This window comes from Mycteria americana, chromosome 1 (assembly GCF_035582795.1).
Source record: "Mycteria americana isolate JAX WOST 10 ecotype Jacksonville Zoo and Gardens chromosome 1, USCA_MyAme_1.0, whole genome shotgun sequence".
Taxonomy (NCBI): Eukaryota; Metazoa; Chordata; class Aves; order Ciconiiformes; family Ciconiidae; genus Mycteria; species Mycteria americana.
In genome coordinates, this window is record NC_134365.1 from 39,022,449 (window position 1) to 39,048,758 (window position 26,310).

Genomic DNA, 26,310 nt, shown 5'->3' on the forward strand with positions numbered 1-26,310 from the left:
CCTGAGGGAAACATACCCCCCATTTATTCCTCCCTGTTATCAGACAAATAATCTGGAAAAGCAAAGACAAGCAAGTACAGAACAGTATTTAAAACATATTTACTAATATCCTTTTGTTTAACAGTCTCAAAAGACAGAGAATTTTCCTTTTCTGAGACCCCTTTCTTTTTAATTTTGAGTTTATTAACTAGATCTTTGCTGTTTGGCTCACCAGGAATGTAGAGATTACACCATTACAGAACAACATAGCTCTGTAAGTTATAAACATAAATTAACAGTCTTGGATTCTCTTGCAAAAATGCAGACTTCTGCAATTCACGAACTATTTCTCCCCCAAACCATTCATTGTGACAGGATACTGGAGGAAAAAAAAAGCAAACCAAAATATTATCACACAGTCATTATAGTTACCCAAACTTTAATTACAAATAGCACTGGGGGATTTCAGGAATTTCATAGGAAGGCTGGTCTTTGATTTCCTGGGGTTTTTTTCTGTTTTTCTTAGCCTTTTCATTAATGGAACACATTGGGATAATGTAGTCTTTTTTTTTTTATAAGCCACCAAGATATAGACTGTTTTAGAAACAGCACTGCAAAGTATTATCCACTACAAAACACTGTTAAGAGAGGTTTTATCTGTTCCTGGAGAATTATATAACAGTTCCGGATTTCTCTCCTGAGAGATACAAACCTGTAAGCATGACATGGAGCCTGGTGAATGAATGTAATACATTCAAGCAGAACTCTTTGTACACATACATTTAATTATAAAAATAGTTATATCTTTTTTAAGTCTGTAGCAGCAGCCATTCTATCCAGAAAGTTTTTTTGTGTTGGGATTGCTTTTTCCTCCCTCAGACATAGAAAAGAAACTCGTAACACCATTCTTTTTAATGCTCTACAACAGTGTGGTTAAGTTAAAGCAACCCTGATCCTACAGATGAGGTCACCATTCTGTAAGGGGAAATATATGCCAGATGCTGCAAACATTTTGTGGTCTTGGGAAGAAAGGAGACCTCTCTTCCTGCTACTAGTTTTTTGGGTAAGTTATCCTTGCAACACCAAAGAAAGTCTTTTTGAATCTGCTTTTAAAAATGAATCTACCATGCCTTTGAATAGCAAATAAACGGCCATAAAGAACGCTGCCTATAAGAAAGACAGGTAAGGGCTTGTCAGAGCTTATTTAGTATCCATTTTCTTGACAACCTTGAGACTAAAAACTTACTGATTTTTAAAAGTAAGCCTAACATTCCTATAATAACAAGTCTCCAAGATCTTTTGCAAAAGAAGAAAATTCTCAGCAATGTACCTAATCTCAGCACGCTCACCGCAAAAATAACACGTTTATTAACAACTCCTAGGAATGCCAGTCCTACTTAACATTCATAGGCCCTTGAATCAAGTTCGTCTCTCTTCTGTCTGATCAAGAGATAACGCTGTTGTCTGTTGCACATGCTGTACTTAGCATTTTGACGCAGCACAAGCTGATGTCATACTGGCAAAGCCCTTATAGACAGCTTGAGGAAATTTAGGATGGCTGCATTTATACCAAAGAACAAGATAGGTGGCCCTACACTACACATTGCATTAGGTTCTTAAAGTGTTACTAGCCTGGGCATGAAGAGCATAAATGTACACAATAAGGGTTGGATTATATCCAATAATAGTTGAGCATTTGCTATTTGACACAGCAATTCTGGCTTCTATGTTAAATACCATGTGCCCTGAGGCAATGCTGAAACAGCTTCTGTCTTACGTTTCTTACAGACAAAGGAATGAGAGGATGCTGAGACACTACACAAAGCTATGAAACAAGAACCAGTAGCCAAGGCACAAAAAAAGTCCTTGCTGAACTTTTTTTAAAGGGATTTCATTGTAGAGGGCTACATAAAGGATTATATGGGCTATATAGAGGACTATAAGCTTTATGACATTACCAAACATGTTAGTTTCTCCTCTACTTTTTTTCTCTTTTTTTCTACTTTACTTTCTCCTCTACTTTTTAAAGAGACAAGTCTTTTTAAGTAGGATTTTTTGACATCTATTTCAAACCATTTGTTCTGCACACTGCATCAAGGCTTCATCAGGTCTTTTGGATAATGAAAAGGTTGTGTTGGTTTTTAAATTCTTCTGAAGCTTTTAATAGGGAGCAGTCCTGTGTCAGAACTTTGAATTAAATGCAAAGAACATGTCTTGCTTCCTAAAGCTCTGATAATGCCAAGCAGAGTTCAACATTATTGCTAATGCTATAGTTTCTATTGGCAGAGTTCCAAGGCAAATCACTGTATCTGTCCTGACCAGGGGGATCTATCCTACAGCTCTCAAGTTTTCAGAAAGCCCCTCGTCTAGACAATGATTAAGTACGCTGCAGTATTATGTTCTTATAACAACTCTCACCTTTTTTTTTTTAATGTTTACATACGTCTCAAGCTCTGCTAGTTTGATACTTAATAAAGCCTGTGAGACATATATATCTCATTCATGGCATGTTTGACATCTTCTGAAATTCATTGTCTGGGGAAAAACAGTGTCTGTGGAATTATCACTTTCTGCCTTACCTATAGAAATGTCAGCCAGCTGTGAAGAGATTTCACATGAGAAACTCTGGTAACTAACAGTTTTAATTTCTCTGCAGTCAATTTACAGCCCCTTTTCACTAGCCACCACTCTCCAGAAGCTTCTGTATGTTGGCACCAGTTCATGGGATCCCTAGATCTCCAGAATCACCATCCTCTAATATTAGGCCATGCTGGTGGTAGCTGACAACTCCTGGGCCTCATGTCCTCTTCCAGGAAGCTCATTACTAGCAGTAAGGATAGCTCACTGTCATTACTAGCAGTAAGGATAGCTCACTGTCGTTCGGGTCCAGCACCTGAATTTAGCATCTCAAAAGGCAGCGAGGCTGGGTTGCTGTTGTCCGTAATTTCCCTTCCTCAAAAGTATTGCTGTGGAGATGATTCCTCTATGGCACCCTGAAAGATCACAGGGAAAAAATGAAACCCTTCCACCTCAAGAGGAATGAAAGCTTAAACCTCTCTCTGCTACTCCTGCCTCCTGCTGTGCTAGATACATCACCTAACTTCATGCTCTGAGGGCTTCCAGTTGATTCTCCTGGACAGCAAACTCAGACTTCCTTTTGGAGTTCAGCAGAGCAGAATCTCTTGAATCCCAGCAGAGTATCAGGGAGCAATGAATATCCAAACGAATTTGAGACTGGGGGATCCCCCCCCGATCCTAGTCAGATTCAAAGATGAGCTCCTAGTCATCCCTTTAAAGGGGATGTCTGGCATGGGGCAACACTAAGAAATGGAGCAAGTCTTATTTAATTCTGGAGGTTGGCATTAATATAATCCTTCAGTGTATAAATGGTACCTGCCAGAACGTTCTGAAAATTGTTTTCAGAGTAGGATTTCAAATACCCTTTAAAGGATGGAGATTTATACGTGCGTAATTTTTATTAAGTTAAAACTTGCTACTGTGTGTCAAGACGCAGAGCAGTAAGAGACAGTGCAGATGATCTCTCCTTCTTCATTGTGACTATTTGCTTTTTAGGGCTTTGGATTTTTTTTCCCACTGAATGCAGCAATATTGAGTTCAAATTTATAAACACATTTTTCCCCATGGACAGAAGAGTAATAACTCCTTTGGTGTCATGTCAGATTATACTCTAAGAATCATGAATTATCATGGCAGTGGTATTATGGTGCATTAGAAGGTAAAAACATAGGGTTGTCGAAGCATGTTTTCCTTTTACTGTACATTCTTGGGTTTTGGGGTGGAATTTGAAGTGAGACATGATGGAGAAACAGCTAGTCCCCAAAGCTGATCTAAGATTTCAAAGTATTTTTCAAACTATGATTTAAAGCCTTCATGATAGAGTAATTTTTGACTGAATCTCCTGGCCTTGTGTTCATCTTTTTTAATGCTCAACAATCTTTTCTTGCACATATGTGTTGTAAATTTCTAAATCTATACAATTGCTCATTTATTTTTCTATTTTTCACTCTTATGACTTCCATGTATGGAATGGAATCCTATTCTCTAACTGTATGGGTAGCAGTATTGAGTAAGGGGAGGAAAGAGAACCAAGCAGATGGGAACCTTAAACTTGGCTACACTGTGGAGATGAGCAAATCATTTTGTCCCACATTTTTGACGGATCCTCTAATTCTCAGTGCTTGACCACCTAGCTCTAGAAAACCAATCTTACTTCACCAGAGCAGCAAATAGTCACATTTTTGAAAATCAAGGCTTACCTATTTAAAGCTGGGCACACAGGAAGCCATTCATAATCAGGATGCATCTAACTCTCAGTATATGTTCCTCAGTCTTTACAAAATAGAGTATTTCCTTAACTGAATGACAAAGAGGAATGGAAATGTAAGACACCATACAGGAATTCAGCATGTATAGTACGGACTGTAGAAAGACAACGACATTCCAGAGTCAGGCTTGCTGAATACAGTATTAAATTTGTATTTTCAGAATAGACTGGGGCACTCAGACATCCAGTTTCACTTAACACAAATACACAGTTAAATGTGAAATGTTGTTTCATAAGAAAAAAGTATCTTAAAGCACTGATTCAGATGTATCACTGCATAACACTGTTAAGCACTTCAGTAAGCTAATGCTTCAAATTTTTTAAATTAACATGAATGTCTCTGTCCCCTCGCCTGTCTCCCTTTTATAGGCCATGTGTTTTCAGCCTGCCATGTAAAGGAGTTTTTTCATTATCTCTGAATTATGCTGGAGAAAGAATACCGTTATTTAAAGTTAACTCACACAAGAACTGAAAACAACTATTTCAAGACTCTGTTTACATGAGACTTGCAGCTGGTTTTAAAAATCATAAAAGTCATCTATACATGTCTCTGTCTTTTTATAGATATTGCTTGACACAGTAAAGTAGGTATTCCCAGAAACGGAGAAGTGGCAGAGAACCACACCAGGATAGAGGGAGAGTCCATGCTCCTGTGTGTGATTGAGCTGAAGGCCCCTCAGTTTTGTAAGGAGGAAGCAGGCGAAGAGAGGGTCATTCTTTGTAGGGTAGTCCTGTGGGCAGAGGGCCTCCTGGATCACACATGGGAAGGAGTCAAGAAACAATGTGAAAAAGGATTGGGTCTCTTTTAGCTTAGACCAAAAGGAAATGTTGGCTATTGATCTGTTTTATTATACATCACTTTTTCTAAACATATGTACAAACAACCTTCGCTACTGAAGGTTTGAAGGGTATGCCTATGCTGTTGACAGCTTCTCTGAAGCTGGGCAAACTACCTGCTGCTGTGCCTAGACTGGTACATTATATTCAGTGTAATATCAGGCATTTCTGTTTTGCACTTTGGTCTGGAGTGCAAAAACACGCAGTTACTTAATTTCAAATGGAAGAACGCACCAGCCTTTGCACCAGCCTTTGCACCAGCACCTCCTGCTTTTGCTTCTCCTTTAACCTGTGTGCCAGTACTCTGCAGTGGCAGCAAGCCATCCATAGTGGCCTCCTGTTTAGTTACATGGGACATCAGTCCAAAGTAAAACAAAGGAGAAACTGGAAGAAAATACAGTTAAAAAATGAAAGAAGGGGCAAATGAAAACACAAGAGTCAGCAAAATGAATTTTATTTTTTGAAAATAAACCTTATCAAACAAACATTATTTAATTCTTTGATGAAAACATATACTATCTGATAGGGGTAAACATGCAGAAATACAACTATGTGACATTTTGTTAAAAAAATAGAGCTACATAATAACATGGCAAATATTAACCTCTTAACTACTAACCAGTGAAAACCAGATTAAAACAGATCCTAGAAATACTTGCTTTCATCACTGAATAGCAGGATTTCTGGTGGACTTCAGGAGAAATCAATACTAAACATGATACGGCTTGGTATTTTCATCGATGAGCTGCAAGAAAACATGAAACTACTGGTTGATAAAGTTTCAGAAAAGGCAAAGATGTGCAGTGTTGAACAGAAGTGAAGACTAAGCAGCTATGTGACCTGCCTGGGTTACAATACAGGGAAGTTCCGGTGGTTTTAAATGAGGAGCTCCTGGAAAACGATTTGGCAGTTATACACAGTATTTTACGACTTTGGGAGGCAGCTGGATAACAGGATATACTGGAAATCTGACTTTACGATTTGATGGTTTTGTGATCGGGGTCACGTGAAGACACAGAATTATCACCCGATTTATTAAAAAATGCACTGTTAGTGCAGTAGGTACCAATGTACGAGTACAAACAAGGCTGGGGCGAGAGCTGGGGCTCAGGGCTCAGCCCTGCCCACATCCAGCGCCTGTTTCTTCACCCCCGAGCGGTCACACCGCAATTACCAGTTCTCTGTCCCCCGGGGCACAGGCACCAGCTTCGTGCGTTACCCGTTACCTCACCGCAACCCATCTGCCGGGGGCAAGGTTCGCAGCTCCAGAGGCGGCACGGCCTCCTCAGGCTGCCCCGCCACCGCCGGGCGGGAGGAGAGCGGGGCCGCGGCCATCACCCACAACCCGGCCGGGGCCCAGGGGGCGGCAGCAGGTAACGGCCGCCGGCCCTGCCTGGCCGTTCCGCCCGCCCGCCCCGCCGCTGCCTGCCGCTCGACACCTCCTTCCGCTCCGGGCGCGGGGTGGGCGGGAAGGATCCCAGGGGAGGGCGCGGCGCAGTGGCGGCATGGCGGTGTCCGGCCAGCAGCGGGGGGCCGCGGTGGAGCTGTGGGGAGTGCTGCTGCCTCCGCGGCGGGCGGCGGCGGGCTCGGAGGAGGAGACCGAGGAGGAAGCCGAGGAGGAGACGTACTTGACCGAGGCCGCGCTCCTGGAGGCTTCCGGGCCGGAGCTGGAGGCCGCGCTGCCCCCGCGCCGAGCCGGTGAGGGGCGGCGGGAGCGGGGCCGGGCGGCGGGCGGGCGGGCCCCAGTGTCCTCTGCCCGCAGCCTGCCTCGGGCGCGGGTTTGGGCTCGGCCCGGGGGCTGCGTTTGAAACGAGTGAGCTGCACCCGGCGCCTGCGGCCCCGCCTGTCCGGTCCTGTGCGTGACAGCCTCCTCGCCGGCGTCGGGAGGCTCTTGTCTGCTAATGCAGAATGTTTTAAAAGTAAATCGAAACTCCCTCCTTCCCCGGTTACCGAGCTCATTGCAGGGGAAGTGGCAATGATGCGAAGTAGGTGATAAATCTGGTGCAGGTAGTGGAAGTGTCGTGTAGTTGGCACGTTTGTATGGCCGCAGTATTGCAACAGTAAGAAAACATAAAATTTTTCCACTCAAGTTAACTTTACACAAAAAATGCATTTTTTTCTTTCATGACATATGTTACTTGACCTTAATGATTCCCTACTTTCTACTGAGTGCTTAGAAAAGCAGGTGACATTGGAGCAACTTCTGCCTAGCAAGAATATTTTGTCCAAAAACTGTTTTAAAAATGGCTAAATTGAGCTAAGTAACAAGGGGAAAATAAACAGACAAGTTGTTATAGACCGAAGAGCTGCTGCTGCTCTGGTTTGGTGAGAAAGAGGTCCTGCTAAACATAGGTGCTCGCTTTGCTCGGGTCGTAGGATTGAGCCCCCAGTCGTGGATCGAGGAATGGTGTTATTAATTTTTGTGAGGGAAAGATGATGGAAAGAGGAGGCAACCCGGGTCCTACAAAATGTTAAGAGTTCATTATATTAATCGCTTATGATTTTGGTGGTTTCAGTTACAGGGAGTATTTGGTATACAAATGTGTCTGAAGAGCATGCGGGTGCCACGGTGCAATGCTTTGTGGCAAAACTGTTTAAAATTGAATGGCAAACTTGACTTGGCAGAAATGGTGTAATATTAAACCATATGCCAGTGTCTTTAATTGGCTTAATAAATATTCATACGCAAGTTTAATTTTGTAGTTCTGACACTTGGAGAAGCAGTTTTAGTGCTTGTTCCTGAGGGTGGTTTTGCTTTTGGTTTTAAATACTACTGGAAAGACTGACATCAGGAAGTTTACGAAGAACCCTGCTTTGCTTTTACTACTGCAACTTATACAAAAGACAAAAATAAGCTTTGAACAAACAAAACTCTTGTAATCAAACCAAAGTTTTAATCTTTATGACTATTAATTAACAATGGTTTTATTTTTCTTTTTAATGATTCAGTTGTTATACAAGAAGAGAGCTCCAAAACCGAGTATGAAGTAGTTGGACGTTTTCCATTAGTTGACCCTTGGTGGAGAGTTTGTGTTAAAGCTAAAAAAATGGGGTCAAAGTACTTTGTGCAAGGATATCCATCATATTTTCTGCGGACCAATATAGAAGAAAACAACCGACAAGTCTTTTCACTCTTTCTTAAGGAATGTGCTGTTCCTGAGGTTTTTAAAGAAAAGTTTTTTACTTGGCTTCCTACGGAGTCTGTGCTGAGTTTTAGAAATCTTGAAGAAAAACTAGAACAGTTCCAAGTTTCACATTTACAGACACAGAAGAAACAAAGAAACACCAAGGAGTACGACATCTTCTACTATGTTTCAAAATCATGTAGGTATATCCTGTGCTATTTTGATTGTTTTATAAGCTAACAAGTTCTATCTCAGATACTGTGTTCAAGCTAACGTGTCTTCATATGAAGTGTATATTCAAATGAATTTGGAACATGCGAAGATTCTTCTTTTTTTAAAAATTTGAGGACAGTGGGACAGCTGACCAATTAAAGATAGGCATACATTTAGAAATACATAAGGACTTTCCTGAATTGTGTAGGCTTACTAAGTAGAATTGTCTGTGCTAGGGATGCAGAGACACTGGTGCTGGCTTCCTATGGTTTATTCAGATACAACAAGGCCTATTAAAAATGGGTTCAGCACTGCTTGAACATGGTGGTATGGCTTTTTAGGACAAATATGTGTTCAGAAACAGTATAGCTGCTTCTTTGTAGCGCATGGGAACAGTGAATGAGCTCAGCATAGTCCAAATCAGCTGCACTAAATAGGCTATCTAAGTGTGTCTGAATCCTGCCCATCAGCAGATAGGTATGGCTGGGGATCAGAGTGCGGAAACACTGGAGTGTCTCCACATGGAGATGGTTGAGGACTGCTGAGGATCCTGTTGTGGACTATGTTGGTGTGACTACATGAATGTTAGAGATTGGATCAGGAGTGTGCTTTTGAAGCAAATGTCCCTCTTGTCTCCACTGTGGTGCAGTCTCTGAGAGTATTGACTGTATTCCTGCTGGATGAAACCCAAAAGGCATGTTCCAGCTGCACACCTAAGGTACTCCAACCCCTAATGGACATTCAGTCTGTGGGATCAGACTATAGCTGGTCTGAAGCAAAACACCAAAATACAGAAAGTCAAGATGTCTGGGACACGTCTTCAGCACTAGCTCTTTTGTTTTGCTCTGATGATCTGTTTCCATTATGCCACGTTCCTGATGTGGACATAGGCAGTCCTGGGTTGGTGCTGTACAGAGCCACTTAGCTGTCAGTGCCATGGGACTCAGTACTCTGAGTTGGAGGAATTCTTTTAAATTCAGCCTCAGCTGTGCATAAATCTGTACAGACAGGTCGGGTCTATCTATGAAGTCTTTCAGTACCTGGTTTACTGGGCAGTGGCAGGTCAAAAGATGGAGGTGACTGCTTTGGAGGTCAAATCATGTCTGACAGGAGAGTTCATAGCTTCTGCTAGACATTACTCCAAATCACATGCATAAGAAGAGGAAAATTTTCACAGTTCTATGGACTTCAGGCTTTTTGTTGTGTTTTTTTAACAGTAGAAGTTCTTAACCCCTGTTTACGGACTTTAAATCTTTTCATGACCACAAAGAGATGGGAATCTATAGCGGTAGAAACTCAGATCTAGTTTGCTGCTTGAGTTTTAATGGGATATATGGATCAATTCTGATTGATTGAAGCTTGTCTGATATGTTTATGAATCTTCAGTGTTGAAGATTGCACAGTGTGCCTAGGTATCCTGTTCTTGTAGTTGGCAGATTTTTCGTAATACCTAGCTTAAGTGACTTTGATACAAATTAAGCTGTCTTCTTTCTCTGTCATTGGGCAATAGAAACAACAGCCCACCCCCTGTATGTCATGTTGTTACTATTACTATTGTCACTTTTTCCTGGTTGTCATTGATACGGGCTCGAGCACTTTGTTATTCAAGCATTCATTATACTTTTGTCTAGAAGTAGTGTGTGTTGATTCTCCACTTGTAAATTAAGTATTTGTGTCAAAAGGGAAAGGTTCCATCTTTGCCTTCCTGTAGGTGAGTGGTCAGAAAAAGTACTTAACTGAGAAAACTGGGTGTTTTAAATTTGGAATAATGAAGTTTCCTTAAAACTCCATTAAAAATTGTGGGTTTTTTTCCTGTGAAGAGATAAAACTTCTAGAAGTCTCACTTTCTTCTAAAATTTGTTTTTTTAAAGCAAGGTATAGAGCAAATCAGTTTCATTATCCCCCTTTTGCAGATCCCAAGACTGATACAAACAGGGAAAGTGATAGCTTAAATTTGGGGTCATTGAGAAAGCCAGTGGAGAGCACTGTTTTCTTAAGTTTCTGTACTGATCTGATACTACAAATTTAGAAGCCTGTTTTCTTATTTTGGATTTCAATTGTTCTTCTGTACATCTGTATGAAAATTATCTTTAGATAGGAGAGGCAGGTGTGGCGACGTCTGAACTGATGTTCTACAAAATGCTATTGAGTAGGCAGTTTAAACCAAATGTATAATATATATTTCCCAAATGAGTACGTTTAGTTGCAGTTTTTATTTGTCATCTGTTTACATTTTTTTTCCCCAACGCACTCCAGGGAAAAACGGACTTTAAAAGAATTTGAAAAGGATTACAAAGAATAAGAAACTGAAAGAAATTAGAGATGTTTTGGATGTAGGGGAGGCAGAAGGATAAGAGTCAGAGTCAGTTTAAATTGCCTTTACAAATATCTTTGTATATCGCTTAAAACTTTCTTGGTTTATGGTGCATACAGTTGCAGGAAAGGCAGTATTGGTAGCTCTGACTTTTCCGATGATACTGGAATTCTTGCCAATTCTTCTGCCACGCCATTTTTCCTGTCTGTTGAATATGGTGTGTTGGCAAAGAAAGACTGAAGAAAACAATGGTACGGATGATGAGGAAGTACATTTTCAAGACAAGATGCTAACAAAGTTGGATGAGATATTAAAGAATGAGCCATGGAAACTTGGATTCAGCAGGGTAAGTAATGTTAAGCAGGGTAAAAAAATGTGTTACATTTGAGCTTCATTAGAATACAGTGTTGTTTCAGTTACGTTCAGTTTATTAACTGGACATTTGTAGGAGGTAAGCGTAGTTCATTTGGAAATGGATGATTTACTTGACTCAGTTTTAGCAAAGGTATTTTTTTCCAGTTGGTCTACAATAAATCAGTCTCAGAAGATTTTAAAGTTGGTTTTGTTACAACCATTTGCTTAGTCTTTTCTACAAGGAACAGAAAACTAAATACTTGAAGTAACTGGGCCAAAAGTAAGAAAACTAATTTAAAACCCTCAATTGTACTGTTCAGTTTTATACTGGCAAATGACATTTTCTGTTCTTAATACATAGAACAGTATCTATGCTTTCATAGTAAGGTAGATAAGTCACTCTGTAATAGGTCATCTGGTCTAGTCATTCTGCTTTTTTATAATGGGATTTGTCGTTGCTGCTTACTTTTTTGTTTTGCTTTGCTGTGCTTGCTGTGCAATTTTGCTGCCGCACCTCACCTTAGCACTCCTGTACCTCAGATGGGAGCTGTAGCTTAATAGTTCAGAAATGTGATTAGTTAATCCCTCTGCTTCAGCCCCCCAATGCTTTTACTGACAGTTGTTCTGACTTGTCTTTAAGACCTCCGATTTCAGAGATTCAGCAGTCTAGCCAATATATTCCCGTGTTTCACATTCTTTCCTTTAAAAAGTTTTTCCTGACATCCAGTTTGACTATTCCTTGATGCAATATAGGCTTGTTGCTCTCTTGTTTCTTGTACCAAGGACCTGCATTCTCACAGCAGGTTTTTTTTATTGCTTGAAGACTCTCTTTAGCTTTTTCGCTTAAGGCTTGGCAAGTCCAATTAATTGTTCTTTCCCTCAGTAGTTAATCTTATTTGCACATCTCAGTCTTTCGCTATTTTGTGGTAGTCTCTGTAAAGGTTGTGTGTTTCTTGAAGTAGCACGTTCAGGATTGGGTACAGTATTCTGGCTAATGTCTTTCCTATGCTATGTTTCTACAGTTTTTGTGCCTTTACTTGAAAGTGTGCTAATTAGGTGTGCACAAGTTCTCCCTAATACCCAATTTCTGCACCAGGTTTTTGATTTTTAAAGTTTCTGTTTTATACAGAAGGGTGACTGAGAGGAATTACCATTCCATCTTACTTTTAAATGTCTTGCTTTCATATACCTGGAAAAGCATTACAACTTCCTACATCATGAAAAGTACATACATTTTTGTAGCCTTCCACCCTCTGAATTGCAATTTGTATTTACTAGGAGGAATGTTATTCAGCAAGAGGCTAACATCTTCTGAAATAAATATATATTTGCTTTTATTCTTTCTGGGGAGAAGATTACCTATAGGGAACTGAACCTTTCTTACTGTGAGGCAACGTGGGCCGCCTTCTGTCAGTGTGAACATCTCCTCTGGAAGATTCCTGACTTGCAGAAGAATGCATTAATTCTGTATGATCAACTCAAGAAACAGTGTAGAGAAATGGGACACACTTATGAAGATCAAGATGAATTGGCTTATTTTGTATCTAAATGTATGTCCATTGAGGATGTTTGGAAATCTCTTGAATTTTTGAAAGATCAGAACGTAGTGGTTAGGGAGAAAAAACTAGTGTTTCTGCCTCATCTTTACAAATCTGAAAAAGACATTGCAATGTATATAGGTGACCTTCTGTCAAACCGCTCGTGGCAACTGGACGTTGATGTGAGAAAGGTACTTAATGCTTCTGAGACACCAAGACAAATGGTAGATAACAAAATGAATGTTACCCAGGCTCCTGAAATGGAACATCTGAAGGAAAATAGTCCAGACAATCACAGCTGTGAAGATCATGTTCCTGAGAAGGAAGTGGGGTCTACGTCTGGTACCCAAAGTAAAGCAGAGGTAGACTTAGATCAGGTGATTGCTATGGAAAAGATTTGTTCTAATCCTGTCACAATCATAAGTGGAAAAGGAGGCTGTGGGAAGAGTACAATAGTTAGCTGCCTTTTTCATCACTTAAAGCAGATGGAAAAAGAAGTGGAAGCTGCTTCTAAGGACTTTGAAGAAGACATGGATGCGTCTGAGGAATGGAATACCTTTGATCATCATTGGGAGTCAGAGAATATGTACACAAAAAAATTTTTGAATGTACTATTTACTGCACCTACAGGCAGGGCGGCAAGCCTTTTGAGTGAAAAAACTAAGCTTCCTGCATATACACTGCATCAGGTAAAGAATTTTTTTTTTTTTTAAATTGTGTTCTGAAAGACCTTTTGTCACTGTCCATTCTTGTTTTGAAAAAAAAGCTTGTTAACTGAACTTTCCTTATGAAATGTGTAGCTATTAATGATAATGCTTAGGTACAGCTTGTCAGCATTTGAAAGTCAGCATTACGTTTTGGGGAATCGTAAATCAATCATTTGCAATACATTATTTGCTGTAACTGGTTTTTTTTCTACTTATACACATCTCAAATTTGTGCCTTTCTAGGGCATCTGATCTTCCTACCTTCTCAGTTTTGTTTTTTTTTTAAGACAGAAATACTTGCTAAATGGCAGAGCTGTTTTCTAGTGTCCTGTTGCCTCGCAATCATACTGATACCTGCACAAACATGAAGAGATCAGTAGCCTGGGGTTGAATAATGAGATAAACTTCATTCACACAGTGTTTTCTTAATTACCGTTAAATATTGTGCAAATTTTTTTAGAAAAAAGTAGAAAGCAAAGTCTTTGTTATAAATGTAGGCCAAGTCTCTGTTGTCCTAGGTGGTGGAAGGTGCCAAGAAGATGTTGGAGGTGTGGAATAACCTGTGTAAATCAAAATTATAATAACATAAAGAGTACCGTGGGCTTATTTTATCTCTGGGGACTGGATAGTTGCCTGTTCCCCTTCCCCATGCAATGTTGGGGATTTATTAATGTCAGCAAGCTGTAGTAGGAGGTGTTCTGTTACTGAGCAGCCTAATGGCTGACCTTATATCCTTTAGGGTCCCTCCAGGAAAAAAAGGATGCATTTCTGTGCTTTTATGTAAGTAAGTGTTGATAATCTCAGCTAGAAATGTATTCACTAAGGAGGAAAATAAGACTGAACAGTTGCGTCTTCTGAGTCTTTACAGAGTTAAGTTCAGAATTTCAGATAATAGCTCTAAATACAGCATTAGAAGATACCACACTGGCTACCTTTATAAGACAGTTGTTTACAGTTGATTAGTGTCAGAGCTTGATTTATTTTGATTTGTTTCTAGATCATCTATAGTTTTAAATCGTGGAGGCAGAGTGAACAAGTACAGCCGTGGAAGTTTTCTACTGTGACGGTTCTGATTGTGGATGAAGGAAGCTTGGTGTCTGTACACATTCTTAGTTTAGTTTTAAGACTCTTGTGTGAGCACGCTCAGCTTGCCAAACTTATTATTCTAGGTAAGTGAAACAGCAAATTTAGCATTATACAATATTTAATAATACACAATATGCAGTGTAAGTATCAGAGCTGCCACTGGTCTCACCTAGTCTCTTAAAAACCCCAGAATGTTACATTGTTCTGTACTTGGATATTTCTGCTTATTCAAAAGGTCAGATGAGATACGGTTTTCAATCTCAAGTGTCAGTATGAAAGTATCAGTATCTCTGTTCTCTGTTTAGCAGTGTTTTGTCTGAGTCTGAAAGTATTATGACTTCCATGTGGTAGCTTATTACATCTTGCAACTGGAAAACTTTTCTGATTTCCATAAATTTAAAAAAGCTAGTGTAAGCATATTAATCACGTTAGAAGGGAGGTTTCATGTCATTCTTAATGCTAGGATCATCTTGTTTTAATTTAGAAAGGAAAACGAAGTATAAAATCAAAATTTTCTGCTTTCTCAGAGGTTTGCTTTTTGTCATGCCATTTATGGCATTTGTTTTAACTATGTAACTTTCAAAATGTGTTTGGATAAGATGTGATCACTGTCAGTGCTCATCCTGCAGAGTGATTAGCACCTGCTAGTAAAGCATTACTGAGTGAGGAATATGAAGAATTTAAACTATGCTACAGCGTGATTCCCCAAACAAAGTTTCTTAGATTCTTGAAAGTTTTATTTCATGTGAATTGTATTGAGGAAGCATGTAACAGGTTGAGTATTTATTAATTCCAGTGGGTTTTTTTTGAGACAATTTTTAATGGATGATCTGTTACTGCTTCTCACAAACACTAATTTGCATTCTGTTTAGGTGATACTAGACAGCTGCCGAGCATAGACCCAGGAAACATGTTAGCTGATATCTTTGAGGGTCTAAAATCAAGAGGCTTTTCTGTGGAACTGCGAACTAATCACAGAGCTGAATCGCAACTAATTGTAGATAATGCATCAAGGTAGGACTTACTTACGTATGTAAGAAGCATTCTTGTATTAGGCCTGGTCCTTTACCTGCAAAACACTAGTGCGTCCAGATTTGACTCTATAGTACTGCTTCTGTTACAGTTTCTTATTCAAAATCAGTAACACTGGTTTTAAAAACAAACAAACAAACAAACAAACCCACAAAATAACAACAACAAAAACCTGCAAATTTTTCCAGGAGTATATGTATTGGACAAAAAAATGTGTGTGCTGGAATACTCTTGAATTTTATGGGACTTATTTCACTATCAGATACTCTGCTGTTTTCAAATGAGTTGTGCATGCACAAATCACTTTACGCCTTCTGAAATGACTTACAACTGCTTCTCTAAAAAGGAATTTTTAAAGACATTGCTGGTAAGTGTGACAACAGCTAAAACAGGCTGAGAGCTTAGATGTCGCAGGCCATTAAATCATAGTTTCTTTTTATTTTTTGCTGTATTAATACCTAGAACCTCTAAATGTTTCCAGCATTTGCATTACTTCTGGTCTGGAAACAATCCTGTTTACTGTCAGCGCATGATTTCTTTTTTAGACCTCAAACAACAAAATCTAGGTCTGAGTGCCCAAGACCTTTTGATGTTGATTGGAATTTGAGTATGTTCTGAGCATTTGCAAGATGTCCAGAATTACCAAGTGTTTTACAAACGCCCTCACTTTTTTTTGGTAACACTTCTGTGTTACTCCAGTCTGCTCCCATGAGAAGAACTGTATGAGTAACACTAAGTATCTACTGCAGTGCTGAAGGGTTTAGAGAATAAATTGCCATTTTTTTTTAATGTGAAATTAAGTTATGTTCAGAAGAAAGAGCTTTTGGTGTATGTGGTGTAGATGACCAAAAATTTATGGTGAACTTCAGGCTGAAATGATGCAGATGGTGCTACACTGGAATCCTTTAACTGGAAATAATTTTTCTTTTCTGTTTTCCCTTCACTGCTCTGGTCAAGAATCTCTCAGCGGAAGCTTCCTGAATTTGATGAGGTGCTGAAAGTTTCTGGTTGGAATGAGGAAATGACAATGCCAAGCCCAGAGAAGAAATTTATTCTTATTGCTTTGCCTGCTGGCAGGGGTTGTGACAGTACGTGTGTACAATCAGTTTGTGATCTTGACTTTCCCTTTGGTAAAGCGTAGACTATTTGGCTGGTACTAACATGCTGGGAAGATTTTAGTCGGGTTTGGTTTGTGGTATAAATTTAAATGCTAGATTCATAGTTTACCTTTTGCCTTCTGTAAGTGCACATAGCAAGACCCGTAAGTGCAAAGGATACGCTGTAGAGCTACGGCTCACCAGTTGCATTTTGAAATGGGGGTGATACAGCTTCCACCAGTGTAATCAAATGTGATCGTCTTTTTATGTTGTAGCTGGAGCTGTCAAACCTTAAAAGATTAAATTTTTCAGAGGTGAATTGTGGGTAAAGAGCAACTGTTACAGGATGGTGTGTTGGACAGGAGTGTGTTCCCAACTCTAGAATCAAGTTAGGAAAATGGAAGCAAAGGGGACACCAGTATTTCTTTAAAAATGTTTTGGGGTCAGGGTTAGGGCCATTGTTTTTGGTTTTCTTTGACCTTTATTGGATAAGTAGATTGAGTGGCCTCTACTTTATATGCATCAAAAACCTTCAAGGGGGATGTGGAAAAAAAAATAGTGTGAATATTATCACCTTATCTTACTATAGTAACTTACTCAGCAAACAAAACCGGATTTCTTCTGCGAAACCTAAATGTATAGGTCTGTGGCTTAAAAATGTTCTACCTTTACCTCTTTAATGTGCTGTATCAAAACCTTATTTTGCATGAAATACGCTCTATGCAGCTGTTTAACACAGAGAAATAAGAATTTATCTCCTTCCATATCACTCTTGTCTCTCAGACTTTAATAGTGGGATAACTGCATGATACTTTTTGGGGGGAGTATATGTGTGGGTGTTTTGTGGTGTGGCGGTTTTTTTGGAGGTGTGTGTGTTTTTGTGGTTTTTTTTTTGTTGTTTTAAACAAGGTGAAATGTCATTGAAGCAAGAAATAAGCAAAGCCAATTTCATATTGAATTAGGTTTTTCTTTCTTAAATTGTTTGTTCAGCATATTTTTATGCCTTACCTTTTGTGTCTTCTAAAACAGATTTGCAAACTGCCATAAAGACTTTACTTAAAAAAGGACCAGGATTGCAGGATGCCAAACAATCACAGTTCCTTGCTTTCAGAAGGTAACGGAGCATGCAGGCAGACATTGAAAAAGTCCTTGCTAGCAGCCACAACCTAAAAATAGCTGAATGTGTTGAGTTGGAGAGACTAGTGGCAATATCATAAAATTACTAGAGAGAACAACAGGCCAGGTGTCTTTTCCTGTACCTTCTGGTTGCTCCCAGTCTCTCCATGGAGAGTTGCTTCATTTTTCTGTAAGCTTAATGTTCTTTTGCACCATGATTTCTGCCTTTGTGTTCACGTTCATCTATACTGTTTATGTCAAAGAAACAAAGGGTGGACGTAAGGGGTCAGTTTTTGTAGTAGATTCTCTGAGAGCCTGTGCTCTGGTGTTTGCTAACAGTGCAGTGTTCCTCAGAAGAGAAAGGGGAGGGCTTGACTGCATGAGGAACCTGCAAAATACAAGGAAATGTCCATATTCAAACATATCCCATCGTGGCAGATGTGAATTCCAGGGTGCATGATGGAACATATAACCTACTGTCTATACATGCTTTGTCACAGGTGGACATTGAGCAAATGACAGAAGATACTTGCATTTTGACCATGTGACAAGGGCCAGATTTAGTCATGTAATCTGATGGGCATTAGTGCTCCTGCTGGGCAGTGGTGAATGCCTACAGTTTGGATATTTGGATGCACTCGTCATTTAAGAAGGGGTGGGGTGTAGGGCTCTAACACAGTTTGAAGAAAGATTGGAAAGGTTATTCATCACTGATAATGGGAACCATCGCAGGAGTGTGAATAGTATGGATGGCCTCACAGAAGCACTGAAGGGATAAGTGATTGGTCCAGTTGTACCAATAGTCCCTAAACTTACACTTCTGCACAAAAGAAAAAACTCTTCCACTTTTATTTGTGAAGAACCTTTTCTCAGCAATTACAAAACACCCACTATTTACAGGTTACTAGTGTGCAAATAAGCGATTTATAAATTTGTCGTGGTTTAACTCCAGCCAGCAACTAAGCCCCACCCAGCCGCTCGCTCACTCCCCCCCAGTGGGATGGGGGAGAGAACTGGAAGAGTAAAAGTGAGAAAACTCATGGGTTGAGATAAAGACAGTTTAGTAAGTAAAGCAAAAGCCGTGCACGCAAGCAAAGCAAAGCAAGGAATTCATTCACTCCTTCCCATGGGCAGGCAGGTGTTCAGCCATCTCCAGGAAAGCAGGGCTCCATCACATGGAACGGTTACTTGGGAAGACAAACGCCATCACTCCAAATGTCCCCCCTTCCTTCTTCTTCCCCAGCTTTATATGCTGAGCATGACGCCATATGGTATGGAATAGCCCTTTGGGCAGTTGGGGTCAGCTGTCCCAGCTGTGTCCCTTCTCAACTTCTTGGGCACCTGGCAGAGCATGGGAAGCTGAAAAGTCCTTGATTTAGTATAAGCGCTACTTGGCAACAACTAAAACATCTCTGTATTATCAGCACTGTTTTCAGCACAAATCCAAAACATAGCCCCATACCAGCTACTATAAAGAAAATTAACTATCCCAGCCAAAACCAGCACAGAATTTTAGCTAGTTCACCTGTTTATTGTGAATGCTGAGTAACTCTGAAATCAATTTTATTTCTCCAATCTGCATTCAGCTACAATACTGTTATTAAAGATTTCCATATAAGATTCTTCTAGAATATATTTATAGGTACTTAATCTGCATTTGAAAGTTAAAATTCCAGGTCTTTAAAAAGCAAACAAATCTTCTGACTATTTTTAATACATCCACAGACAGAAAATAATGTATCCAGGCTTTAGTTTTTCTTTAGTTTTCTGCTTTATCTTAAAAACAAATCTAGCTAATCTAGGTATGCATCACAAACATCCTTGCCTCACTTTCTATGGTATTTAGACAAAACTGTTCCTTTACTGCCCTGTCTTCTAAACTCTGAATTGGCAATTGTTTTTAATTGTTGGTGGAAGATCATCGTAGCTACAATGGGCTTTTTCCATTATTTATAGATTAACACTAATGTGACATTGCATGTAATTGTATATTTTGTGTATCACGATTTTGTTCATGTTCTTGTTTTGTATGATTTAGGCAAGATTGCGATCTAATAAATGAACTTTGTTGCCAACACTATTCAAATCATGTAACCAGGTAAGCTGGTGTTTTGCAATTTTTCCTGTGAACAATCTCACTTTGTTTATGAAAGTCTTACAGCCAGGCCAACAACCTAAAATAAGATCGTAAAACTTTCAATGTTTCATCTAGATCTGATTATTTATGTTAGAAATCATTTATATAACAAACTTTCTTTGATGGGTTCTTTAATCTCAACCTGGACTGTGAACAGAGATAACAAACTGTTTGTTTGCCTTTCATTTAAATTGTCATTATGTGAATTCCAAGATTTTGAGTTACTGTTGAATACTTAAAATTGACATAAAAGCAACTTGGAAAAAACCCCTCAAGGTTAATTATTTTTTGCCACTGTATGATTTCTAAATAGATTCTGAAATATTTTTGGAAGCAGGATTTTGGTGCTACTCCATATTTCTGTTTTTTTACCAAAAGGCTTTACCAAAGTTCAAGAAATGTCTTTTAAATGTGAGTTGCCGTAACTGTTTTGAACATTATTAAGGTTGCCAGTATGGCCCAAGTATAGAGAGGGGAAAGAGAAGAAATACTGAGAGATGGTAAATGCATACTTTGTACATACATTTCTCCCTCTTTCTTTCTCTGACCTAGAGACCATAAAAATCGACTTTTATTTCAAACTGATGACAAGATTTCCTGCACGCGGAATACATATCTCAAGGATCTCTTGCCAGACCGCGGTTTCAGAGAGGATCCTAATCGCCATAAATGTGAAAGTGAAGAAACCACCCTCACTACAGAGACTGCTGAGGAGGGCAAACGACTATGCAATGGAGATATATTTTTCATAACAGGGGTAAGTCCTTGCTGCAAAAAACCCCAGTGGTAACTGATTCAGTCCTTGTTGAATCCCTAGAACAAAACAATTCACATTTTCTAATTTTAGTCCATAATATATACTTTGCTCTTCTGCTAAACTATCATGTGAAAGGCAAGAAAGAGGCAGGCTCGCAATAGAGAATTAAAAAAAAATCTCTGGGCGTTTTTGTAAAAAGTGTTTCAGTTGGTCTGCTAATGTCTGGTGTAAATACCTTCTGTAAATACTCAAATGTATTGTAATTGAAATGGATAACGTTTTGGATATAGGAGAAACATAGTCTTCAGTAAAGAATAAAGCTAATGTTACAGTTTGAGCTCTCCCCTGGCAGAAAACTGAGCTGACCAAAAAATATAGCAACAAAAAACTCTGTATTTTTCTGCTGGGTTCAGTGAGTTGAGTTGACTCAGCAGAGGGTCCAGTGAAAGTATCAGTATTTGTGCATGGGAACGGGGGACCATACAGGGTTGGTGGGAGAGAGTAGGCTCTTCGCCGTTTGTGGCAACAAATTGTTAAATGGCCTCACTGGTATATTTCACTGTACCCTAGGATAATCTAAGTTTTCTGGGGGTTAAACTGCCTTTCTCAGCATTTTCCTTACTAAACAGAAGGAGTTAGGGTAGGCCCTGTACAGTGAAACTATTTTCCCTGGAGGTGGTCAGTGAAAGATAGCAGTCTTGTGGGTTCAGTGTCTTCTGAAACGATTTCACTCGGTTGACATTGCAGCTATTGTAATTTCAGGGAAAGCTAGAATATGGACACAGATGTATAGACATTGATCAAACTGCTGATACAAGTTTACTGCTGAGTGTTCCTGTGCTATTTCTTTTAGGATGTAGAAATTGATAAAGAGCGCTTATTGACCATCAGCAGCACGTATGGCTCCACATTCACTGTGAAGTATAAGGCACTGAAGAAGCTATGTCATATAAAACATGCATGGGCCAGAACTATTCACACATTTCAGGTAAAAACAAAGCAGCTATGAGCTGATAAAACTTTCTCATGGCTTTATCTTGCTAATGCACTGTATTTTCATGTGAAAGAGTCAGAAGCTCTCTTGAAACTAAAATTCCTCGAATGCAGGATAGAAAATATTCTTGAGAGTGTCCCTGGTTGTCTCCAACTTCCTTGTTCTTGTAAGTCTTTTTTAAACTACTTACTGGAGATCTTACTTTGCTAAGGCCTTCTTAAACATGTTTCAGGGTTCTGAGGAAAAAACTGTTGTCTACGTGGTTGGCAATCCTGGCCGTCAGCACTGGCAGCATGTTTACACAGCCGTGACCAGAGGACGCTGCCGTGTCTATGTTATAGCTGAAGAGACGCACCTCAGGAAAGCAGTCACTAACAAGAAGATCCCCAGAAAAACTCGCTTACAGAGATTTTTGAGAGAGGCAATCGCAGAAGCAAGCAACAGTCCCAAACAAATTTCCACTCCCCTGACGAAGAGCTGGCAAAGTCAAGGGCTTGAGACTGGATCTGTTTCTGTAACTCAAGGTGCTCCTGAGCCATCCGAACCTCGAACTGACTTGATTAAACAGGAAGGGTCAGCAGTTCTCAATAAAGAAGAGCAGACGGGCAATTTGCAGCAAAGTCCATGTAAAACACAACGAACTCTGGCAGAGAATTCTGGGGCTGCTATGAAAACACCCTCCGTAAGTATCTCCTGACTGAGAAAGTTTAAAACAAACTTTCGCACTCTCTTTCACCACCGCAAGTCACCTGGATACTGTTATGATTGTTTTATTTTTATTTATTTAATAATATTCAAGATGACCAGTAATTGGTGAAGCAGTCAAGTTTGGCAGATATTTTCCCAGAGTAATATACGACTAATAGGGAAAAATAAGTTATAATGTCATCAGCAGTAAATTTATACATCTTGTTACTCACTGGAGTGATCCGTTGGCTAGCTTAGCCTGTATTAGCTTATTCTTTGTGTACAGAAGTCAGTTTTTAGGAGCTGACCTGCTGTGAAAGATTTATATAAAATTAATCGTTGAAGTTGATTTTTATACAGGTGAACATGCTAACAGATGCTTATTTCATTATATCTAATTTTGGAGCTCTGTCATGGGGCAAGAGCTTTTTTTGAAGATGTTACTGTATTTTAGTTCTGGTTCAAACTCTGATAACATTTTTGGTTTGTTTTGACAGAAAACAGTGAAAGATTCCCCACTCGGGTCTTCCAGACTTAAGGATCTGACTTTGGGACAACCAACTCCTAGGAAGCTTTTCAAAAGCTAACAATTAACTGTCCTCGTTATGAACCTTTCTTAAGCCTATTTTGTTCAAGATTTTTGGAACAGAGAAGCTGTGTACGCAGATGATTTTCAAAGGCTTTCCTGTATTTGCATGTTCTATGAAGAACAGCTTGTTTTAAAGTGAGCTGTTGATATTTTCAGTGATCTGTTTTCAGTAGGAGATTCCTTGGTGTGTCAGTCATCAAATAGGAATCATATAATTTTGTTTTGGAGAAGAATGAACTTACAGGTCATATAGGATCCAGATGTTCCCTGAAACAATACGTGGCGATTGCTAGGTTTAAAGACTGTAGCCATCCATACCAAGATTTATCCGTCTCCTAATGCTACAGAATTGATGAGAAGCTGTCACTGATGTGCCAAAACTGCAGTTTGCTCCAGTCAAAAAATAGTTTACAAAGGGGACTTTAGGTTTTTCTAATGTGGCAGAGTTATGGGCATGAAGCTTTGATGGATTATGGATTTTAGTCTTGTTATAAGTAGAACAAGAAAGTTGCAATTAGTGACATAAAAAATTCTTCCCACTTTGTACTTGACAGAGATGTAGAACTTGCCACTGCTGTTTTAGCTAGTAGTTATATGCTGACAATGATCTTGGTAAGAAAAGCAAAATTCCAACTCAGAATTCAAATAACATTCCACTTTCAACCTTTTTTTGTGGATTATGTGACTTGCTGCGTTGTAATTTTTGAGATTAATAAGCTGAATGTTTAATCAAGCATCAGACAAATTGTACTAAAATTTGGACAGCTTGCTTACTTTTAACGATTTTTTTTTTTTTACACAGATGGCAGGAAAAAGTGTACTACAAATATAAACGTGGTGTTTTTTGCTAAAACTAGGGAGAAATATAAGGTAGAAAAATGCTACCTCATTTTTTAATGTCTTTAAATCACTGTTTATTTCAATTTATACAGTTTTTCCATACAAATATTTGCAACAGTTTGAATTTCAAAAAACATAACATAGACGATAAATATCATGCTATTAAAGTATTAAATTTGTACAAAAATACTTTACAGTTTAATACTTATTTGTTACAAATAAAAATACATATTTAAGTGACTCATGAACATTTTTTTTTTTTTTACATGATTCAGCATTGAATGTCATTCTGACCTTTTCTGGCAGTGCTGAAATAGAAATCAGAGATACTTGTGTGTGCAGGGCAGGTGAGCTTGTTCGTGTATTGGAAACAGCAACAGGGATACAGTTAAACAGTTTAAATTGACCAGAAACAACTCTGTAAGGTGATTGCTTAGATATGGAGACTCTACAAATGTACAAATCCAATATCTTTATATTCACCAATAACAAGAATTACCAGTAACAACTTGAATACCGGAATAAACCAAAGCAGCTGCTGGTGAGCATATAAAGCAACTGGCAGTATTTTATTGCTTGGGGGGAGAGGGGAGAGGAGAGAATTTGTGTGATGTGTTTGTAAAATATATTTACAATTTTAAGTTCTAAAAACGTGTTGCAGGGGGGTAATGTTTATCATAAAGAAGGCTGAAAACAAAGCATATTAAATGGGACTTTTGTCCCTTCAAGAAATTCTTTGACTTAAAAAGCTCATGTGTGACAGTACAAGTTCACAGGTTTATGGATCATTAAAGAGCTTTTGTATCAATCCTCCACTGACGTAGTTTAAAAAAAGCCATTTTCTTTTAAAACCTTTCTAATTTGTGAACTCATTTCAGTTTTACTCTTGCCAGTAATCCTCCTTCAGAGGTTTTATCCACTAAAAAAGTCTCTGCTTAAAAATCCCCACAGGTTGCAAGACATACCGTTAAATATTTCATTGCATAGGGAATAACATACGTTCTAACAAAATTTACCGAAGTGGGGGAGTAATGTTCACCGCATACTGCAGCTTCCTACAAGCATTTTGTTAAAGCATCTAAACTGTGCTTTGTCTGAAGAGTGCCCCTTCTTGCCAGCAGAATAAAGGTCCCCAAAATCACAGATCTAGCCATTTAACAAGAAAACCCGGAGCAGCATACCCCTCTTTCCTTGTCCATCAGACAGCACCTTTCTGATAAAATGTTTTTAAAAACCATGTAACCTGGCCACCATGTTAGCAGAGGTTAACTCTGCTTTTCCCTCAAACAGCAGCTGCTGATGAAGGGAGAGGAACATTTAAATCATGTTTAAAACATCTCCCCAGTTTCTTACTGGGGGGGGAAGGCCCTTACCATTTTTCGTACTGTTGCTAATGCTAGATTGTTTAGAATGGAATGACTTGACCTAATGAAGAATTAAACTTTTTCAAAAGTAACCATGGATTAATACAAGCCTTGAGACAGACAGACTGACCTCCTGTGCTTTTTAGGGCTATATAGCATCTGAGCCTCAACCTCAGAGAAATCTTAAAGGGATTTAGCACCATAATTGTCTTTCATTACTGAATGTCCCACTAAAATGAGTTTCTGCTATAATGTGTTTGTAGGATCCCGGGTCTCTGTATTAACATTAGCGTGTCCGCTCTGTTGAAGGAAGGCATTATTCTGATCACTCCACTCCCCACTCGCTGAAGTCTGTTGTTCTGAGCTTCCTTTCTGAGATGCCAGTGGGTTTCTGCTAATAACCAGTTCCAGCTTATTGCCAGATTCTGCGATGAGGGGCACAACTAGACAGCAGTCAAAGTCTCTGGTGCGAACGTGGTTTACCTGAACGATTAGAAGATTGATTTTTGTTACCATTTTAGGAAAAAGAAATGAGATCATAAGAGAAACAGATTTATCCTGGAGACTATGGAACCTGACTTAAATATTCCAGGTAGAGAATCGCCCAGTACAAGGCTATTTAACCACAGCGTCCGGTCTGAAGCCACCAGTTAAGTTTTCTACTCACCCTTTAACAGAATGTAGCTAAAGTGGGCATATTTGCAGTGGTGATAGCTGTTGGTAGCTGTCACGCTGCCCACTCCATAAATGACATTTAACAGCACATAGTTAGTCTATCTTTCATGGTGTTCATTAATTTAAATGCAATAGTTCACATCTAAAATTTCAATTCACTTCAGGTCTTCTCTAGTTTTAATTAATATATATTTTACTGGGCTGGCTGACAAAAAAATTTAGTTTTTCCATCACGACCCAACTTGGCACTGTGGGAAGTGTGGTGCTCAGTGAGAATTAAGTTATTACAACTATGTCAATCAACAACTTGGATTAAGCACAAGAAACTCTCAATTCTATATCAAGAACAGCAAAAATTACAAATCTGTCTGGAAATGCCTTAGGAAATTCCAGCTTTCCAGTGAGCATTTGTATGTCTCCTTTCGAGTTCTGAGATACCTAACATTTTCAAAGAATTTGTTTCTTTACATACAATTTTACAGAAAAATCTAGCCTTAGTGCCGCTGCATAAAAGCCCAAGTCAC

General features: G+C 39.2%; 2 protein-coding genes and 1 long non-coding RNA gene across 5 annotated transcripts in view; 1 reads left to right on the forward strand and 2 right to left on the reverse strand.

Moving 5' to 3' along the window:
- Positions 1–328: 328 nt before the first annotated feature.
- Positions 329–5,511, reverse strand: LOC142404612 (uncharacterized). Its single transcript, XR_012773912.1, has 3 exons — positions 5,408–5,511; positions 4,257–4,355; positions 329–358 (listed from the first exon to the last, which is right to left on the reverse strand). It is a non-coding gene; the product is annotated as an uncharacterized LOC142404612 (long non-coding RNA).
- Positions 5,512–6,575: 1,064 nt separating this feature from the next.
- On the forward strand, positions 6,576–23,920 carry HELB (DNA helicase B). Its single transcript, XM_075495185.1, has 13 exons — positions 6,576–6,859; positions 8,111–8,485; positions 10,933–11,159; positions 12,522–13,394; positions 14,410–14,581; positions 15,371–15,512; positions 16,488–16,618; positions 17,657–17,741; positions 19,782–19,841; positions 20,433–20,637; positions 21,491–21,625; positions 21,864–22,313; positions 22,816–23,920. The coding sequence occupies exons 1-13, from the start codon at positions 6,667–6,669 to the stop codon at positions 22,903–22,905; spliced, it is 3,138 nt and encodes a 1,045-aa protein (XP_075351300.1). The 5' UTR covers positions 6,576–6,666; the 3' UTR covers positions 22,906–23,920.
- The window catches only part of GRIP1 (glutamate receptor interacting protein 1), a 340,831-nt gene continuing 338,416 nt past the window's right edge, over positions 23,896–26,310 (reverse strand). For all 3 annotated transcript variants that reach the window (XM_075495165.1, XM_075495158.1, XM_075495173.1), the window contains one exon: positions 23,896–25,594. In XM_075495165.1, coding sequence (XP_075351280.1) covers positions 25,358–25,594 — 237 coding nt within the window. In that variant the 3' untranslated portion in view covers positions 23,896–25,357. The remainder of the gene's footprint in view (positions 25,595–26,310) is intronic.